We start from the raw sequence: 20689 nt of genomic DNA, 5'->3' as shown, positions 1-20689 counted from the left end.
AAGGAGTCCTGTCAGGTGGCATGAGAAGCAGAGATAATCATGCCAGGAAGCTCTCTGGTCTTTACCTAGAGGTTGTTCCCCCTCTGCAGCTTTCAGCACCAACGAACACGACAGGGATAACTGGAATGGGCAGCTGAAGCTGCTGCTGGAGTGGAACCAGCTGGACCTGGCCAGCGATGAGATCTTCACCAATGACCGGAACTGGGAGGTACAAACCCCTCCTGTGTGAGTACAGGGAGTGGGACAGGGGGCTGTGGGAAGAGGGGCATCCCAAGGCTGCCAGAGCTCAAGGAGCATTTGGACAACGCTCTCAGGTGCAGTGTGGGATTCTTGGGGTGTCCTGGACAGAGCTAAGGGTTGGACTCAATCCTTGAGGGTCCCTTCCAGCTCAGGATATCCTATTCTATGGATTCTATGATTCTGTGGTCACTGTTTACAAAGGTGATCTGCCCATGCCAAAAGTGCTCTGGGCCATCCAACAAAGGCAATTCCATGCAGAAAAAAACTGGTTCTGGTGAAAAGGTGAGTAAGCCACGTGCCAGGCCTTAGGTGAGCTTTACATGGCACACATGCTCCCTAATATTGCTTTCCCATTTCCTCCTAGTCTGCTGACTTACAGGACGTGATGTTCACAGCCCTAGTGAAGGACAGGCCCAAATTTGTCCGGCTGTTCCTGGAAAACGGCTTGAACCTGCGCAAGTTCCTCACCACAGAGGTCCTGAGAGAGCTGTACACCAACAACTTCAGCAGCCTGGTGTTCAAGAACCTGCAGATCGCCAAGAACTCCTACAACGATGCCCTCCTCACCTTCGTGTGGAAGATGGTTGAGGACTTCCGAAGAGGGGTCAAGAGGGATTACAAAAACAGCAAGGATGAGATGGAGATACACCTCTCAGTAAGTGGTGGATCCCACTGGGAATGAGGTTATTCCAACCTCAGTTGGTTAATGCAGGAAGTGACTTTGACTCAAATGTCCTTTAATGCCACCTTTGGGAAAACAGGGAGACTGATTTAAGGCTTTATTATAAATACCAAATATAACCTAACTCACAGCAGTGTGTGACAAGTGGCAGAGAGATGAGAGAGAGGGTTGGTGGGCTGGCTGTAAAAGGAAGACAATGTGAAAACAAGAGAGTGGCAGGCTTGGATTTGTTCCAGTTGAGAACAGTTTGGTGAGCTTAGGTCTGAGGGATTGTTGCTCTCTCTTTCAGGAGGAGTGTCCTATCACAAGGCACCCACTACAAGCTCTGTTTATTTGGTCAGTTCTTCAGAACAAGAAAGAGTTGTCTAAAGTCATTTGGGAGCAAGTAAGTTGAATTCTCCTGTATTCCTTACAGTGGGGTTCTCTGTCTTTGGTTTATAGGCCTCTGAAGGCTCTGGATCCATCTTCAGACACAAAACCAGAAGACATAATTGCTAGGTGACTCTAAGTTGGTTTAATGTTGCCCATTTTGAGTTTGGTGTGGTCATTTCTTAGGGTCATGTGTGAGTCAGCAGGCCAAGCCAGTTGTATGTCCTCGTCTGTGCTCAAGCTTGGATGCTGAGTTCCCACCCATTCCACAACATGGGTGGGTTCTGGTTCCAGGTGTTCGATTGAAATCCATTTCTTATTTGGATTAGACAGGATATTTAATGATCACAGAATCACAGACCACCTGGTCTAGTGGAAGGTGACCCTGCCCATGGCAGGGAGTTGGGATGAGATGGTCATTAAGGTCCTTTCCAACCCAAACCACTCTGGTCCTGTGGTTCTATGACCATGTTTTCTTCACAGAGGGATTTGCATGATTTGACTCTCTCTCTCTCCACAGACCAGAGGCTGCACTTTGGCAGCCCTTGGGGCCAGCAAGCTCCTGAAAAGCTTGGCCAAGGTGAAGAATGATATAAATGCTGCTGGTGAGTCTGAGGAACTTGCTAATGAGTATGAGACAAGAGCAGTGGGTAAGTGCCTTCTCTCTAAGTTCTTTAGAAATTTAGTAGGAGGGGTCAGAGATCAGGGAATTGAAAACTAGATATCCAACATTAAATATTCTTCTTTAGTGTCAACATGTGTTTCTGCTGCTTGGAAATCTCTTCTACACCGTCTGTTCTCAGTAGAAACTGTGTGTCCTGTCTGAACAGCTTGTGTCCTGTCTGAACAGCTTGCCTCCAAAAGTGGGTGTTGAGGGGTGGGTTTTTTGAGGTAGAGAATTTCTTTTGTGGGGTAATAAAAGCTGCTTTACTCTAATGGCAAGGCTGAAGATGGGTGCCCACAAACAGGGGGGAGAATATGAAGAAAGAGAAGCTTTCCACATGAGCACTGGTGTAATATTCAGGTTGGGAAAAGCCACCCTTCAAATTTGCAGGAGCACTTTTGGGGAGTGAGAATAAATTGCAGGTAAATAGTATATTGGATTCCTAAATTCTGAACTGCAAAATCATATCCCTTCCTTATTCCAAGATGACAGGATCCTGTGGTGCAGGATCTTGGCTCCTAAACCTGGGGGGAGATAAAACACAGTGTTGCCTCTGGGGCTTGATTAGTGGTTATGGCCTTGTTGTCTTGCCTGGTGCAGAAAATGGTGTGTCACCACCCTGAGTCAGAGCAGGGGACAGGTAAAGGGGGTGATAGGAAGTAGCTGAGTAGGAAAAATAGGAAGATTGAATAGGAGACCATAGAAATGTTGCTGGAAGAGCTTCTGGAGGCCTCCAGTCCAACCTTCTCATTGAGGTGGTGGTACCACAGGACTAGATCAGTTCAGTCATGGCCTCGTTTAGCCACATCTTGAAAGTCTCCAAGGATGGATATTGTTTTATGGCACTAGGGGACATGGTTTGTTGGTGGGCTTGGCAGTGTTGGGCTAATGATTGGAGTCAGTGATCTTAGAGGTCTTTTCCAACCTAAATGGTTCTGTGATTCTATAAGGAGTGGCACAAGGCCACACTGAAAATATTTTGCTCGTTACCAGAAAGTATCTCCTACTCCACGGGGCAAAACCTGCTTAAATAGACTTTCTTGCAAGTATCTACATCCCTCAGGTCTGATTTAACAAGACACTGAGGAGTGAATGGGTGAACAAAGCATTTCCCAGTGAAAAAGTATCAGATTCTGACCTTTTCCAGCCCTTAATATGGGAGTGACTGTAATTCATTAGATCAGTGCCAAATGGAATTTAAGAAAAGAAGATGAAATAGGTAGACATACCAAGTGATTTAAGGAGAAGGTTGTATTTTTTACTCTGTTTTTTAGTGCAGATCTCAACCTAATGCTGTCTCTCGTGTGAGCTAATTTAGTGTTACAGTTTTCCGTCCACACATGAGTTCTAAACATGCGCAAATGGGGTTGTAAAGCAGTGCACACGTCGTTCTACAGTGGTGAAAACGTGAAAGGAGTTCTTGTGTCTGCATGCTCTGATGCTACAAATGTTATACTGAAGACAATTGCACCCAAGTTGGTGGAAGTGGAAGCTGGATCTCAGTGTGGGGCTGCCTCTTCCCTGCAGAGCTGTTCACCGAGTGCTACAGCAGCGACGAAGATCTGGCTGAGCAGCTGCTGACTTATTCCTGTGAAGCCTGGGGAGAGAGCAACTGTCTGGAACTGGCAGTGGAAGCCAGAGACCAGCAGTTCATTGCCCAGCCAGGTGTGCAGGTAATGGCAGTGCACAGGAGGTGCTCGGGTGGCTGTAACTCCTGGGACCTGACTGTGGGTGTGGCTCCTCCTGTAGAAATAGGAGGCGGCTGATTTACCCACAAGTGCTAAGTCAGGAGGGAAGAATCTTGGTTTAAAGTTGTAAATCCTAATGAGCTGGAGGGTAGAGACTGCCTGAAGTGATTTCTGCCTTGGCACAGCTCTGTGTGTGCGCAGTGTGGATTTAATGCCTGGTGTGGATGGGCATTACATAAAAGGTCATGATTTATATGTATCTTATCAATCAGGTCCAGTCCTGCTCTCAGCCTCGCTTTTAACTCCTCATCACAGAGATGGAGAATGGCTGGACTAAGGACCCGGCACATGGTTACTGAGGCAGAAAGCTTTCTTTATTGTTGAAACAGAAATCTCAAGTATTTTGATGAAAGCTCAAAGTTTGGGTTTTTTTTACTAAATCAAATGGTTTTTAATAGCACTTCTAGGTTGTTTTGTTGCTGTTAGAACTAATGAGAATGTTTTCTTCCTCCCTGCAGAACTTCCTTTCCAAGCAGTGGTACGGAGAGATTTCAAGAGACACTAAGAACTGGAAGATCATACTGTGCCTGTTCTTTTTCCCTTTAATAGGCTGTGGTTTCATCTCATTCAGGTAATTAACTGGCTTCTCATTAGCAGAAAGCAAGCAAGTCAATTAATTGTAGAATCCTAGGGCAGTTCAGGCTGGAAGGAGATCACCCAGTCCAGCCCTGTGCTCAAACTGGGTCAGCTGGAGCAGGTTGCCCAGGACTCTGTCCAGTTGGGTTTTGAGTATCTGCAGGGTCAGAGACTCCACAGCCCCCTTGAAAAACCTTTTCTAGTATTCAGTCAGTCTCAAAGATATTAAAAGCCTGAATGAGCTTTTAACAGCTTGTCTTCATTCTGATCTTGGAGTTAAGATTGCAAAATCCCAGACTGGTTTGGATGGGAAGGGACCTTAAAGCCCATCTTGTTTCACCTCCTGCCATGGGCAGGGACACCTTCCACTAGACCAGGTTGCTCCAAGGCCCTCCAGCCTGACCTGGAAGATGTACCAGTTTCCTGAAGTGCCTGAGGTAAGTGGATGCAGGATGGCTTCACCTCTAAAGTAACATCCTGTGATAGACTTTGCACCTTTCTCTTTTTTGCTTTGAAGAACACAAGTGTTCCCAGGCATAAAAGCTGTGCTTTGAGACCTTTTCCCTCTTTTAATCCCTCAGAAAAAAGCCTGTGGAGAGGAGTAAGAAACTCTTCTTGTATTACGTGTCTTTCTTCACCTCCCCCTTCGTGGTCTTCTCCTGGAATGTCATCTTCTACATCGCTTTCCTGTTGCTCTTCGCCTACGTGTTGCTTATGGATTTCCAGAAGGAGCCCACTGCCCTGGAGATCATCCTTTACGTGCTGGTCTTCATTCTGCTTTGTGATGAAGTGAGACAAGTAGGCAGCGCTTGCAACCCAAGTGTTCAGTGTTAGAGCCAAGGCCTGTGGTTTTCCCCCTCCAAGTAGTGTAAGGCAGCACAGGCTGGTGCTCAGGGACAGGGGGATTTCGGGGGGGGTGGGGAGGGTGTTCAGGCAGCTCAAGGCTCAATGAATATTTTTTTTTTCCTCTGATATTTAATTTCTACTTGTGCCCCAGTAGCTGCAGTGTCCATGCACCAAGAGGAGTGTGTGGGTAAGCCGATGCCAGTGCAGATATTTCTCAGGAATGCTTGGCTTGCCAAAGCAGTTGAGAATAAAGGGTTAGATTTAGCACGTTTATCCGGGTGCATACCTCTGGATCAAGTGATCCCAGCTTCCCTTCTCCACATCTCACCCCTTTACGTATTTCTGTTTAGCTTTTAATCACCTGTACAGTTATTACTAGCTTGATGTAGGACCAGATTAGCCGTGGTATGGGAACAGCATGCAGGACAGCCTTTATAGCCAACCCCATACTGGTATCTTCTCAATTCATATGTAAGGGGACACATGACATGGTTGGGGTTTGGGCAAGCTGGTCTCTGCCAGTCAGTGTTCAGAGCAGTGGGAACATGCAGGGGAAATCAGAAGAGCAATGGGTGGGTGTGTGGTTTGGTGCAGTGCTGTTTTCTGACTCCTGTAAGGCATGAGTGTTTGTGGGTGATCTGCTGGATCCTCCCACCCTGCAAAAACACTTTTTACATGAGCTCAGATGACGTTTCTGATGTTGATGTTATTGTGGTCTTTTCCCTTTTTAATATTTAAGGTGGAACCTTGTTTATGTCAAGTTTACTTACTAAGGAAAGTGGGAGAGAAGTACAAGACTCTTTTGCAATGAAAACACTAATGGAGTGTTTGTTTCTGCTGATTTAGGTTCTGGTGTCTCTGGACCTGTCCTTGCACTTCCTGTGTGTACCTAGCAAAAGTCCTGGGGAAATACCTTAGGGATAGAAACCTTAAATTCCTACCAGTGTCCCTTTTTCTTGCCACCCTGAGCAGGTAGAACAGCTGCAGATCTCAGTAATCCTGTTAGTAACTGGTGGCCAATTTGGCCGTGGGAGCGGAAGCAGCTAAAACAGAGACTTTGGTGAAGGTTTAGTTATCTCAAGCCAGTGTCCTGACTTCAAAGCTGTTCCTCCAAGGAGCAGAACACAGAAAAGTCTTTCAATCCTCTGAGCTTCTCAGGGAAATTTCTCCCTGGCTTCCTCCAAGATACATTGTGTGTGGATTAGTCTAACTCTGCATCAAAATAGTATCTGCGTCCTTAATATTTAAAAGAAAAAAAAGCTAGGGATGTGCCAAATTTTGTTTTCACATCCAAGGAAAAGTAAGAGTAATGTTGGCTGGGTTCCCACTGTAGCTGCTGCAGTTGGATGATCAGTTTTGGGGAGAAATCAGCCCTCTGGTCGGAGAGCGAGGTGGCTGTGGAAGTGACAGCTACTAGACATGGTGCCAGACTTAAAGCAGGAGAACTGAACTGTATCTGAACCGTGAGCCACTGGCTCAACCCTGTTTTCAGTTCTGCTGGTCCCAGAGATGAGTAACTGGCTGGAGCTGCTCTCTCATGTCCCGTTTAGAGCTGTCATGGCCATAGTGAGATCGGAGGGACCTTTTCCCTGCTGTGCCTGTAGCCACATGGATTTAGCCTCCAGCCAGGTGAGTGGGTAGACTGGTGGGGTGTGCAGGAAAGCTCCATTTTCTCAGACAGAGGAGTCTGGGCAGAACCTCCGTGCATGTGAAGCCCCAGCAGTGGGAACTGCTTGGAATTTGAGGACTGACCTGCTCCACAGTCTCGGTTGTTCTGTTTGATTTAGGGAGTTACTGGGCAGAGACAAACTGATGTCACGGGTGTGAGACATGCTGTCCCCACTCACTGCTCAGCCTTTGGTGCCTTAAGTAGTAAGAAAGGGCTGTGTGTCCCCTGAGATGCTGAAATACTGCCTGGCATGAATTTCGAAGGTATTTCCTGAGCCTGGCACCCTGGCAGCTGCCATCCTGTCCAATTTAGCTGTGCATCCCGTCACGTGAAGGAAATGCCATTGGAATAGTAAAGTGGGGCTTTCTACTTACTGCTTCTTTTCCACCTAGGAGAACACTCTCCTTGATCTCTGTGTCCCATAATGGTACTGAGAGCAGAATCACTTTCCTTGGATATGCCAGTTAGATTCACTGACCAGTACTCTCTTAAACTTTGATCATTTCAATAAAAATTAAAAGGAATTATGATCAGGGACACAGTTTATTTCTATAGGCCTGGCAGAGCTTTCTCCTGATTAAACTTCTTTCCTCAGGAGTCATCTCTGAACTGATTCAGGATGTTGGTTCTTGCAGAAACTTTGGATCCAGGCTGCAGTGCCAGTTAGTCTGGGAATGAGCAGAGATTCTCACTAGACTTGCAAGTCAGAAATGGAGAGTCAAGTCAAGAAAGGAATAAATTAATTCTGCATCTTTGATCCAAAGCATGTGCATGTAGCCAGGGACAGGTTCCTGAATGACCTCTGTGAAAGAAGAGAAGCCAGAATTCATCAGCTACCCTTAAGTGACCCCCCTGTGTCCCCCCAGTGTTTCATTGCTCTTAATGGGTCACAGCCAGATTCTGAGAAAACAGGTGGCCAGTAATTTCTGGCATTGCTGGATATATTAAACCCCCTCTTACTGGGGAAATTAAAAGCAGTCTGAACTCTGGTGCACCTATTGCGTGACCAAATAAAAAAAAAATTGGGCAAGGAAATTGTGTTGTTTGGGGGTTACTTTCTGTTCTTTTTCCTTCCCAGTGGTACATGAATGGCAGTAAGTATTTCTCAGATCCGTGGAATGTTATGGATACACTGGCAATCTTCTACTTCATAGCAGGGATTGTGTTCAGGTGAGTGGTACCTTTTCTTGTGGCTGTGTTACGGCTTTGCTTCCTTTGTGGGTTTTGACTACGTGCAATGAGATTTTGGGGAACAATGTGTTTGTGAAGCTCCCTGTTCTTTATGAAGGCCCCAAATACTGCAAAGTCTTAACTCAAAAAAAAAAAATAAAGTCAGGAGATCTTTGGGACTTTCCCTGGCTTCTGTTTCTGACTGCTTAGTCTGGCAGTCTGGACTCTTTGAGCTTCAGTGTGCTGTATTTAAGGGGACTGTGACTGTCCCTCCAACAGTCTAAGAGTGTTGTTATCTCCCAGAAGCTGTCTTACATGATGGGATGAGTTAACAACCATGGCAAAGAAATGATACAAACACTTTTTCCAGGCTGATTGTTCATTCAGCTGTAGGCTATTGCTGGTAGCTCAGTGCAGCAGAGGGGTTGTTGCACTGTGGTGGGTTTGGAGGGCTGTGGGAGTAGCTAAAGGTACAAATTCTTTGCTGTTATCAGAGGAGCTGCAGGGATGATTCAGGGAAGGCTGGAAGGGTGTAAACAAGGTGTGCATTAAACACTTCTGTCATCATGTGGGAGAGGGCTCTGCTTTCCAGTTAACTCACTTTTCACTCTCCATTTCAATGTTTCCCTGTGTTTCTACCTGATTTCTGCATGTTTCATCCAACACTTGTCTTCATTTTCTTTTAATGTCTCCGTCAGGCTTCACTCTGATGAAAGCTCTTGGTATTCCGGGAGAGTCATTTTCTGTTTGGACTACATAGTTTTTACTCTGAGGCTGATCCATATTTTCACAGTTAGCAGGAATCTAGGACCCAAAATTATTATGCTGCAGAGGATGGTAAGATTCTGGCAGCTATTCAAGAGAGTCTAAATAAATGATGCAACACCTTTCATTTTGTTTTTTTCCCCCTCAAGAGTGAAATCACCGTGTTCTGGTGATGGCAGCAAATGAACTCTGCTGAACAGGATGTATTGAGGTTTAAATGGGATGTAATTAAGAGCAGGGCTTTTTTCTGTGACAAGGGAAAGAATAAGGATCAGGCTGAAGAACAGAAGAGGAGATTTTGTTCCTGGTAGCTTCCGTGTCTCAGATGTTTCAGTGGTGTATCCCATCACTCCTGTTGCCCACATGGGTGTTCCCCAAACTAGATAGTGATGCTGAATGGTACAGGAAGAGGATTTTGGTCTTCCACTGCATCCATCACACTAGTGCCTGGAGAAGAGGGTGGTGAGGAGTCTCTGATACAATAGTTTTGAAGAAGTCTAATAAGAAGGATGCTTGGGGCTAGTGGGAGGGCAGATCTGGAGGTGGATCTGTAGTAACTGGGGAAACTCAGCTGGAGTATTACCAACCTTCAGTTCTCTGTGCATTGTTAAGAGCTAGAAATTCAAGAAACTGTTAACCAGGGTGTATGGGCTATAAATGCTGGTTTAAGCCATCCAGAGGGGTGTTTCCAGGAAGAGTGGCTGCTTTCACCTGACAGGGTGCTCCAGAGGCTGCAACCACAGCTCTTGTATGTGATTCTGGCTCTTGTGGAGCCTGCCTGGTACCAGGGGGATATCCTGTATTTGAAAACATGCCATGCCTTTATGGTTTGCTGTCCAGTTTTTGAAGTTCCCTGAGTGGGGATGGTCAGTTATTTGTGACTGTGTGTTGGTGAAAGTGGGAGCAAAAAGCCACACGTGGCTTGGAACAGACGTGCGGTGGGGCACTGATGCTTGTTGTCCTTTTTCAGATGATAGACGTCTTCTTCTTCCTCTTCCTCTTTGCTGTGTGGATGGTGGCCTTTGGAGTGGCCAGGCAGGGCATCCTGAGGAAGAACGAGCACCGCTGGGAGTGGATCTTCCGATCGGTCATCTACGAGCCCTACCTGGCCATGTTTGGCCAGTACCCTGATGATGTGGATGGTAATTATCCCCTGGGGGGGTCTCTGCTGGGTGGGTAGAAGGCTCTGTCCTTCCAGAGGTTGTCCAGGCCTGTGTTGACCTGCATGTTGACCCTTTGCCTCTAGGTCTGATGGGAAGGCAGGGAGGGAGGAGGCCACACTAACTGTGGTCAGAGCAGAGCCCAGCAGAAAGAGGAGGAGGGCACTCACAGTTTGCTCTCCCCTCTTACCCTCTGAGGTACCACCTACAACTTTGACCGCTGCACCTTTTCTGGGAACGAGTCCAAGCCCCTGTGTGTGGAGCTGGATGCCAACAACCAGCCCCGCTTTCCCGAGTGGATCACCATTCCCCTTGTCTGCATTTACATGCTCTCAACCAACATCCTCCTCGTGAACCTGCTCGTGGCCATGTTCGGGTACGTAATAAAGGAGCGATGGCTTCCTTGGGATCTCTGGACCAGTGTATCTCTGGGAGAGGGAATGGAGTCCTGGAAAACGGCAGGAAGCCAACCCTTGGGCTCTGCATTTCTCACAGCAGCCTGATGGAAGCTGGTACAGTGTCCTGGGGAGGGATTGCTGCCTGTCCTGTGCACAGTGACTTGGTACAAACCCCCGTGGTTTACACAGGGGGTGATACGTGAGTCAGTGCCTTACCAAGTGTGTTTCTGCTCAGCTGACCTCGCTAGACTGAATAAATGAGTTATCACCATCTTTTTAGGACCCTGATTTTATTAACCAGAACTGCCGTGTGGTGAGCATGGGCCTGTTACTGCTCTGGTGGGCCTGCTCTTTATTGTTCAGACTTACACCACAGGCAGTGGGCCCCCTCCCCTTGGGATGTGTAAAAGGACTTTGTCTTGAAAAGGGCCATCACCTCTAGACTGGCAAGAGCAGGGAACATTTCCCTCAGCTTCTTCCAGAAATCTTTGTTGTTTCCACTGCAGGCTCTGACACAGAGTTGAGTTAATCATGGGAAGTCCTTCATTTCAGACTTGGGGAGTGTGTGGCCCTCTGGTCTCACTTGAGCATGTAGTTGGATTGGTGCTGTGGCTCTGTTCCACTTCCCAGCCCTGCTCCTTTTCTGCTTTACACTCCCTTACAACATAACTAAAGCACCACAACCCCGGGCATCATTCTCGAGGACCACTGGGTTTATTTTTGTGTTCTGATGGTACCTTGACAGTGATGATCTTGGCAGGGATTTGCTTTGGCAACAAGAGTATTTACAGGAGTTGCTGAGGACTCTTGGTGTTCCTCAAGAGGATGTCCTTTCTGAATGACACTGCCAATGTTTCCTGGCCTGGGATGAGATGTGTGAGTGTGGTGAGTTGAGCACCCCAGCTTTAGGATCTGTGCTCCCCTCAGCAATGAACCTTTCTCCCTAGTTTTAGCAGGACTCTAAAGACAGTCAGAAATGTGGTTTTTGGCAATGCAGACAGGACCAGTGTAGCACATCTGTGTGTTTTCCTAACCTGCAAGGACCTGGTGACAGACAACAGTGCTTATGCCCCTTAGAAAGGGTGAAGCCACTCACATTAATAAAGTCTAGCAGTATTCCAGGTCTACCTTAGAAACCTTTGGTATTTGTTAGAACACTCACTTTAACAGCACCTAGTGGTAAATGCTCTACTTTATACTGTTATGCCAGTAAAAAAAAACCCCTAGTTTTTACCAGTTGTATTTATCTTCTAAACCAAAAGAGAATTTCCAGCAGGGAAGGTTTTGGCTTATCTCAGGAAAGGTCCATTGGGATCTCAGCACAGACATTTTGAGAGCATTCATCTGCCACTTAATGTCATACTGAAAGGTCAGGCAGCCTGTGAGCTGTTTGCTCCCGTGGTTGTTGCATTGCTGGGATCATACAGTGCTTAGTGCAGTAGGTTTGATCCATTCCTGGAGTGTCTGTAGTACCTCTACTAAAAATCTCAGGACCTTTTCATTTTTTGGTAAATGTTCTATTTTTAGTCTTTTTTTTTTCTTTTTTTCCCCCACAACTTAGCTGATGAATTAATGAGACACAGTATCTTGTGAGGAAGCATCCTGTTCTCACGTGTCTAGGCTGGAAGAAAATTGCCTAAAGCTGAGATAGTAAAAGTACATGGAGTATTTTCTCCCTCATCCTATTTTTCCCAGTTTATTTGTAACTTCAGGGTTTTTCCTTCTACTGTCTTAGTTCCTCACGTTTGCAAGTTTCTCTCTAAAAAGGAAAAATGAAGTAAATAACCTCCTAGTCAGTAAAAATTACCAACTCCAGGATGACTGGGACCCCCAGCAGAAGAATGTGGAACTGCTGAAGCAAGTTCAGAGGAGGCCATGGAGATGCTCCCAGGGCTGGAGCCCCTCTGCTCTGGAGCCAGGCTGGGAGAGCTGGGGGGGTTCCCCTGGAGAAGAGAAGGCTCCAGGGAGACCTGAGAGCTCCTTCCAGGGCCTAAAGGGGCTCCAGCAGAGCTGGAGAGGGACTGGGGACAAGGGATGGAGGGACAGGACAAGGGGGAATGGCTTCCCACTGCCAGAGGGCTGGGTTAGATGGGATATTGGGAAGGAATTGTTGGCTGTGAGGGTGGGGAGGCCCTGGTACAGGTTGCCCAGAGAAGCTGTGGCTACCCCATCCCTGGGAGTGTCCAAGGCCAGGTTGGACGGGGCTTGGAGCAACCTGGGCTAGTGGAAGGTGTCCCTGCCCATGGCAGGGGGTGACACTGGATGAGCTTTGAGGTCCCTCCCAACCCAAACCAGTCTGAGATTCTGTGGCTTTATAAAACCCTGCCCTGGTGCAGCACAGACATGCTGTATTCCTTGGCTCTGATGGGGCTCTTTGAATATCTAATCCTGGGGGTATTTTCTCTTTCTTCACCCATTAGTTACACAGTTGGATCAGTGCAAGAGAACAACGACCAGGTGTGGAAGTTCCAGCGTTACTTCCTGGTCCAGGAATACTGCAGTCGCCTGACTATCCCCTTCCCTTTTGTCATCTTTGCCTACATGTTCATGGTGATGAGGAAATGTTTCAAGTGCTGCTGTAAGAAGGAAAGCAAAGAGCCATCCATTTGTTGTGAGTTGGATTTGTCCTTATTGCCCAGAAGTCATCTCTGTGGCAGGTGCATTGCAGTTCCTCCTTGGCATTCTGTGCCTGTTCCAGGCAGTTGGTCGTTTGCTGGGAAATTTCCAAGGGTACTGTAGACCTTGGAGGAGCTGGTTGTGCTGGAAAGGAGAAGCAACTCATTCATGTTGTCTGTCATAAGCAAACCCACTGTGTTGCTGAAAATCTCTTGGGTAAGATTCAAATCTTCAAGTCAGAGTTATCCAGTGCTTTCTTATCCAAGCCATTTCGAGGTAGAATTACCTCCTGTGTAAATCAATGAAGACTTCAGATTCATCCTATCAGTTTAGGGCTGCCTGTGCTGCTTTCCAGCTCTGCAGGGTGGTGGTTTTGTGTTTCTTTTAATTTGTTCTGTTTGCTAGAGAGTGACAGAAAGAGAATGAAGAGTTTCCTGGCCCTCTGGATGTGGCCAAATGGGCAAAGGACCTCAAAAATGTGGCGAGTCAGTCCTTTAGCTATTTCTCCCTCATTTCCTCTGTCAGAGGCACAGATAGGAATTGTTTTAACAAGCTTTTTCCCCCAAGAAATAGAGTGTTTTCTTTTTCCTTCATAAGTGCCATTCAGAAGCAGCTGGGAGAGGATAAGTTGAATTAATTGACAGGCTTATTCCCACCCATCAGCAACCTGCCTGTTCCCTGCAGCACAGGCTAGATTTGTTATTAGTTGAGGAGGAAGAGCCTGCTTTGGGATATGAAGTTCCTTAGCACTGACTAAATCATTTTGGCTGCCCAAATCACTGGGTGGTTTCCTTGCAGGGGAGGTTGTTTGATGGCAGATATTTCTACTCAAAGGATGCGCAGTTGATGTTGCAGTTCTGAAAGCAAACGGAAGAGTTAATTAGAGCCAGAATGTCATCGGGGTTTTGCTGATGACAGGAGCTGAGACCTGCACGGAGAGAGCACATTAATGTCTAGGCTGCTGCCAAATCCTGCCTTCCCCACTTAACTCTTCTGGAAATGGTTGGGATTTGGGTGTTTGAATGCTTGTCGGTATCTGGAAGAACAACTAGGGGCTGGGTGAGGTTGGAGGAAATGAAACTTCAGCCATTTTCCAGCTCTGGACTTCTTTTGTCTCTGTTAATTTTATTTTTGTATTAAAACCCATGTGGTTTGTGCTGTCCAAATGGACAGCTGGAGTATTATCCTGGAGGACTTTGCTGCCTCCAAGTGGGTTGCTCTGCGTCACTGTTGAATTTACAGCATAACCCGGAGATGCTTTTTAGAGAAGACAGTGCTTCATCTTTTTGAAATATGAAAAGTTCAATGAAAAGTCATGATTCTTAACATATTTCAGTCTTAACATTCCAATTGGGATAGTGTGGAAACAAACGGAAAACTCAAATCCACATAGGAAGCTTCTGGAATGTCCTATACCTGTTGAAGGAGTGGTACCTGTGTTAACTAAGACTCCAAAAAAATCCAGAAAGACTTTTGGAGCTTGTAAGTGTGGTGGTTTTCTTTTTTCTTTTCTTTTTTTTTGTTTGTTTGTTTTTGCTTTTGTTTTGTTTTGTTGGTTTTTTGTTTGTTGGTTGGTTTTTTGTTTGTTTTTTGTTTAAACTCCATATTTTTTCTTTTTAGCCAACTCTGGTTGCCAGGAGTGAACAGGAGGGGAAGAGGGAAGTGGGGCTGTGAGTGCTCAGGATGTGGAGAAGGGAATCATCAACCTCTGAGTGCAAGCACTGACCCAACCTTTTTGCATCTTAGCATCAAAGAGACAAATTTACCTTTTTTTTTTCTAATACACTTTCTCAGGCTCAAGAAATGAGGACAATGAAATTCTGGCATGGGAAGCTGTCATGAAGGAGAATTACCTTGTCAAAATCAATACCAAAGCAAATGATTCATCAGAAGAGTACGTCTGCCCTTCTTTGTCTTCCTTCTCTTAATTTTCTATTGAATATTTCTAGTGATGGCAAGTTTTCAGCAGCTCTAAATGTTTACAAACTAATGAGTAAGTAAATAAACTCAGTGTAAATGTGCTTTTTGTTTTTAATTTTTGAAGTGAAATGGTGGCTTTTTTTATGTGCTGCAGAGAAGAAAATGTCTTCCTGTGGTGTTTTGAGATCTCATCGTGGAAAGCAGTGCTACTGCTGACTATTCTTATAACATTAGAAGTTCAGGTTGGGTATTAGGAAGAATTTCTTCACTGAAAGGGTTGTCCAGCCCTGGCACAGCTGCCCAGAGCACTGGTGGAGTCCCCATCCCTGGGGGGATGTAAAAGCCACGTGGATGTGGCACTTAGGGACATGGTCTGATGGTGGCCTTGTCAGTGCTGAGTTAAGGATTGAACTCGATAATCTTTTCCAACCTAAATAATTCTGTGATACAGTTAGCAGAGAATATTTAGCATTAGACCTGGAATATCAAACATTGCCACAGCATTAATCTGTATGGAGATCTGTGCTTAGTAGCATGAGTAGGAAAGACCTCTGGGGAGAGGAGGATGCTCTTTGGAATGATGGTATTGGAAGTCTGGGGTCTTGGACTGTGCTGGCGACTGCCAGCTCGTGACACACTATCTTTGGGATCTGTCTCAGTGTTTCAGAGTAATAGTCTAAGAGGAAAAAAAAAACCATAAAGCTAGAAAACAGAACAGTAACCTGCTCTGTGTGATGGCTTAACTTGGTTGCTAACTTCCAGCAGCTTGAGTATTTCCCTAAATCAAATGGCAGAGAAGAACTGATCAGAAAGGGCAAGACAGACCAGACTCTTCCGTGCCCCTGCACATGGACATTGCTGTCCACAGATAAGTGTTTAAGTTAAGACTACCCAGAGGTAACCCAGCATTGCATAAGAAGCCAAGCAAATGCCCAAAAAGTAGCTTTTGTATTGGAAGCAGAAGTGTCTTGAGAAGGAAAATGGAACAGCATCCTATTAATAGTAGTTCATATTTTAGTTCATTTACTTGTCATAAAAGCAATGCCAATCACCTGCAGCTCCACCTCCTTGGGAGGATGGAGCACTGGGGGGGAGTGTGGTGGTTAGCAAAGATTTCTCTAATACCTGCACTCAACCTTTTCCTCTGTGTTCTCCTTCTGCTTTCAGGATGGTGCATCGATTTAGACAACTGGATGCAAAGGTACTTGTGCTTCAAATTGCTCTGGGAAGTGTGATTGTCTCTGGTAAAGCAGGTGATGGGCCACTGTTTTGCCAGTCTGGTTTGCCCTGGGAATGAGGATGGATTTAAGGAACACAGACATTAACTTCAAAGAATGAGTGTCGAAGCTTACTGCAAAGAATAACAAAAGAAGCAGTGGCTTATGAAAGGATACACTTGGCAATGCATCTAATCATGACTACAAAGAAAGTTTATAGTGATTAAGTAATTAAGTGTCCCCTTCCCAAACGTGTCTGTCAGATTTAGCTTCTAGTGCTGAAGACATGAAGTAATTAAGCATTGTAGAGCTACCAGTCTACTAGAGAGCACATCATTATCAGAATTGTCATACAGGTATAATTTTTATGACCGTGATACTGAAAAGACCTTCCCAAGGGGTATTTTCTGAGGCTTGACTGAATTGTGTATTTGACCTCTGAAGCAGGGAGTTGCTGTAGCATGCAGAACAGACTTTTTAGAAGTCCAAGAGGAAAAAGACCCACATAATAGTTCAAGATAAATCTTTTGATTGCTGTCAGATAATTTAGACTGCAAAATAATAGCTTGCATTCCAGACTGAAATGGAAATGGTGAGTGAGTCTGTGGCTAGTGATGCTCTTCTTGAAACTGAAAGGAGATGTGATAACCTTAGTTCTCTACTGAAAAGTAATATCCATATTGTGCTTCTGTTCTTGTTAACCAGCTGAAATACATCTGCATCAGGGCTCACTGCATTAATTGCCCTGATGAAGACTCTAATGGAAAGTGTCCTTTCAAGCACTGTTTTATTTAGTGTAATATTTGGAGAGGCAATTTCTTGTTACTCACATGACTCATGAGCATTGCTTTCTTTGAGCTAGATTGACTTCACATAAATAACCTTTTTTTTCTTTTCTTTTTTTGTGGAGCTCTCTGATTTGAAAGGCCTTCTGAAAGAGATTTCTAGCAAAATCAAATGAATGCAGCTGAAATCCAAGAGCAGCTACCTGAGCAGAGTAAGCCCTCTTGAAATCCATTCTCTGGCTTGAATAAGTTCTATATGTGTCTGTAATGTCAAAGGGGTGTGTCTCTGGAAGAAGAGTTAGTATTATTTATTGATGCTTGTATTTGTATTGTCTAATATTGGAAAAGGAATATGAGCCAAATTCTCTTCCTCGTTTCTGTTTCTTTAAGCCCATTCAGTCCCACTCCTTGCCATGGGCAGGGACACCTTCCACTAGCCCAGGTTGCTCCGAGCCCCGTCCAACCTGGCCTTGGACACTTCCAGGGATGGGGCAGGCACAGCTTCTCTGGGCAACCTGTGCCAGGGCCTCCCCACCCTGCCAGAGAAGATTGGCCTGTACAGGTGCTTTACCTGCAGGTGTTTCTTTTGCTGTCACTTCTGATCATTAGTCTCTGCTTCTCCACCAAGACACCGTGTGCCGGATGGGTGCTGCAATGAGCTCTTTGAACCCGAGTGCTGCACAAGGCATCCAGTTATCAGAGCTGATGTCAGGAGGAGGAAAGCAAAGCACTGAGGTGGGCTGGGGGCTCTGCTCTGACGTTCCTTCTGTTGCTCACACAGGTACCAGTTCCTGAAGAGTGATTTCTCTGAGCTGGCAGTAACCACCAAGCAGGAGGGAACTGCTCCACCAGAGTGGCAGTGTCTTGGCAGGAGTCACTACGATTGTCTTGCTATTTTTACTTTTTTTGACAAAACAGCCCTCTGTGCTTGTTGCAAGGTGATGGTAAAGCATGGGATGACTGTTTATGTACTTGCAGGACTCCCATGTTACCCAAACTCTCCTTTTTCTCATCTTCCCCCAAGTCTGGTGGCAGCAATTAGTCCTTGTCAGCTGCTGTTACAAAGCACTCCTAATTCTGAGAGTTCTGCGGCTGTTGCCAAAATCGCTTTGATTTTCCATGTCACTCAAAGGGACCTGTTCTTGGGTTTCCTTTAGCCACTAATTGCTTGTCATAAGGAATCAATGTCCCTTCCCTTTCCTCTGTGTCATAACCAGATGTAGGTTGTTCTTTGCATGCTCTGTCTGTCAGACCTGCTGAGGTCTGCAATACTGATGTGCCAGAATACAGTGCATTTTAGCATCATCCCCCTGTGGAAAGCCTTTGGTCTAACCCTGTATCCACCTTTTGGGCTGTACATGAACACTGTGGAGTTCTCCCTGCTCTCCCTGGACTGTGCAGCAGTGTGGAAGCTCAACTATTACAACCCTATATGGCAGAGACTTCTGTTCATCTAGGAAATGTTTCCAAAGGCCTGGCTTGTTTCCTTAGTGGGAATTTGTATCTTGGGAGCCTTGCAATTCATTTGACTTTAGCAAGCATCTGTTTGCTGATGTTTGCATTTGGAGATGGAGAAGAGCTTGTGGGCCAGCTTTTGATATTGTGCTGCTTCATGTGGGGAGATGGCTCTTTGTGCTTTCTGTCTAAAGGAGCAGCTGAATTTTGTCTCATTTTGTGCAGTATACCTGGGTGCACAATGGACTCAAGGCACTTCAAATGGCATTTATTTTCCTGGCAAAGCATTGTATCCGTCTTCATTCCCAGTGTCTAGGAATCATAGAATTACAGAATGCCCAGAATTGGAGGCTATCCACAAGGACCATCCAGTCCAACTCCTGGCCCTGCCCAGGACACCCCAACAATCTCATCCCGTCCCTGGGAGTGTTGTCCAAACATTCCTTGAGCTCTGGTAGCTTTGGGGCTGTGCCCACTGCCCTGGGGAGACTGTTCAGTGCCCCACCACACTCTGGGGGAAAAATCTTTTCCTGAGATCCATCATAACCCTGCCCTGACACAGCTCCAGCCGTTCCCTTGGGTCCTGTCTCTGCTCACAGAGAGCAGAGATCAGAGCTGTCCCTCCGCTTCCCAGCGAGGAAGCTGCAGACCCTGGTGAGGTCTGACCTCAGTCTCCTCTTCCCCAGGCTGAACAAGCCAGTTGGCCTCAACTGTTCCTCATACTGCTTCCTCTCTTGTCCTTTCCTCATCTTTCGGGCCCTTCTTTGGATGCTGTCTAATAGCTTTATATCCTTATGATATTTATATCCTCGTTGTATTATCAGAAAGGTTACTGCTCTTTCCTTCCTGCATCTCATGACCTAACTGTACTGTGCTGTGCATTACACAATCCTGAGGCAGACAGCACTACCAATAGAGGTGTTACTTCTTTCCATGTGATAATATTGGTGTTTTCCTGCTAAAAAGTTTCCAAAGGGCCAGGCTTTCATTGTCTCCCATGGCAGTTAGCGCCCATCATAAATTCTTGAGATAAGTTTCCTTTCTAGAAATTATTTTTCCCACATCAGTCGTATACCTTGGATGTGAAGATTGTGCTTTTAGTTCATTCCTTTCTTATATAAAACCTGCTGTGTATTTGCCCAGCTCAGCCCTGGGGCATCCCTGGGCCGGATGGAGTGTGGCCAGGCTGACCCAGTGTGGTGGGAAGGGAAGCACTTCTCGGGGGAAACTGGGCAGGTTGCTCTCTCTCTAGGCAGCTCTCCAACTGCCCCTCCAGGACAGGCCGTGGGACTTGATAAGTGAAAGGGAGTCGTTAAATACTGTACATTGAAAAAGCTGCTAAATCGTGTATGCTCCCAGTTAACCCTGGATTTCTTAGTATGGACAAGTTTTTCCTTTGAAGTTCTAATTTTTAAGATTTTAATAAAGTAACACTTCAATAGAAAATAGTTAAAAAAGAACTAATGTAGAGTTATTTTAGGCCAAAGTCATGTACACTTCTAATGTAATAAGAACCTTGCATTTTTGCTTAACTTGCTGAGAATTTTTTAACTTTTCCATAAGAGATATGCAAGTAAAGACAGACTGGAAAAAGAACTTCTGCAAGTAGATAGGATACATCTCTTCAACTGACAAGTACGCAATCAGCATTGGACATTCAAGGTTGGGAAATAATTCATTGAAGATGAAAAGGATACATCATACAAAGGATTTTTATGGACCAGAAACAAAGGACTTACATAGCAAGGAGGCATAGAAAGGTGGGATTTAACATGAATGTGCAATGACCTTTGAAAATATAACATATAATTTTGCTTTTGTAATTCCATGGGAAGCATTTATGGAGGATTATCCCCAATACTTCTCCAGTGCTGTCAATAAAAAGAAAAGCTGCTGAACATTGATCAACTTGTGTGTCGAGTGAGCTTCTCTAAATCCTCTTGGCCCTGGAATTAGTGAATGTGTGTTAATAAGAGTGTGCATGTACAGGGATGCCTGTGGTCAGTTGTGTGTTTGTTGCGAATTCAGACTGTTAGATGTGTATTAAATGTTTGTTTGCAGCCACTCTCAGTACTGTGTCCATGAAGGGATTAAGCAGTAGGGCCAATGGGTTTTCGCCCCAGAGGAAGCACCAGAGTTGTCTGTTTGAAGGAAAATGAAGTTAAGTTCAATCTTCTTACCGAAAGTGTATATAAAGTACATTAAACATCTCATTAAACTATGCATTGTAAAGTTTTATCTAGTTCTTTCCAACTGTCCCCTGGAAAAGTCTGAAATTATTGGCTGTTTAAGCAGATACGAGGTCTTAATGCAACTATAATCATTGTCTTTTTGAAGGTGAAGTACAATTTGGACAGTGCAAATTAACCATGTCTCTCTGCTGCTAACTTCAGAAGGCTCCAAGTATGT

General features: G+C 45.5%; 1 protein-coding gene across 1 annotated transcript in view; it reads left to right on the top strand.

Annotated features, from left to right (window-relative positions):
* Nucleotides 1–20530, top strand: part of TRPM8 (transient receptor potential cation channel subfamily M member 8) — a 36318-nt gene extending 15788 nt beyond the window's left edge. The window contains exons 11-27 of the mRNA XM_051791067.1: nt 90–208; nt 605–895; nt 1212–1307; nt 1812–1941; nt 3483–3628; nt 4162–4274; nt 4861–5077; nt 7873–7964; nt 8663–8801; nt 9700–9871; nt 10088–10265; nt 12708–12898; nt 14263–14385; nt 14698–14797; nt 15991–16024; nt 16951–17037; nt 17607–20530. Coding sequence (XP_051647027.1) covers nt 90–208; nt 605–895; nt 1212–1307; nt 1812–1941; nt 3483–3628; nt 4162–4274; nt 4861–5077; nt 7873–7964; nt 8663–8801; nt 9700–9871; nt 10088–10265; nt 12708–12898; nt 14263–14385; nt 14698–14797; nt 15991–16024; nt 16951–17001 — 2192 coding nt within the window. The 3' untranslated portion in view covers nt 17002–17037; nt 17607–20530. The remainder of the gene's footprint in view (nt 1–89; nt 209–604; nt 896–1211; nt 1308–1811; nt 1942–3482; nt 3629–4161; nt 4275–4860; nt 5078–7872; nt 7965–8662; nt 8802–9699; nt 9872–10087; nt 10266–12707; nt 12899–14262; nt 14386–14697; nt 14798–15990; nt 16025–16950; nt 17038–17606) is intronic.
* The last annotated feature ends 159 nt before the right edge of the window (nt 20531–20689 follow it).

This window comes from Manacus candei, unplaced genomic scaffold (genome assembly GCF_025592945.1).
Source record: "Manacus candei isolate 608988 ecotype Guabito, Panama unplaced genomic scaffold, ASM2559294v1 h1tg000029l, whole genome shotgun sequence".
Taxonomy (NCBI): Eukaryota; Metazoa; Chordata; class Aves; order Passeriformes; family Pipridae; genus Manacus; species Manacus candei.
This window is presented reverse-complemented; position numbering and strand designations above follow the sequence as displayed.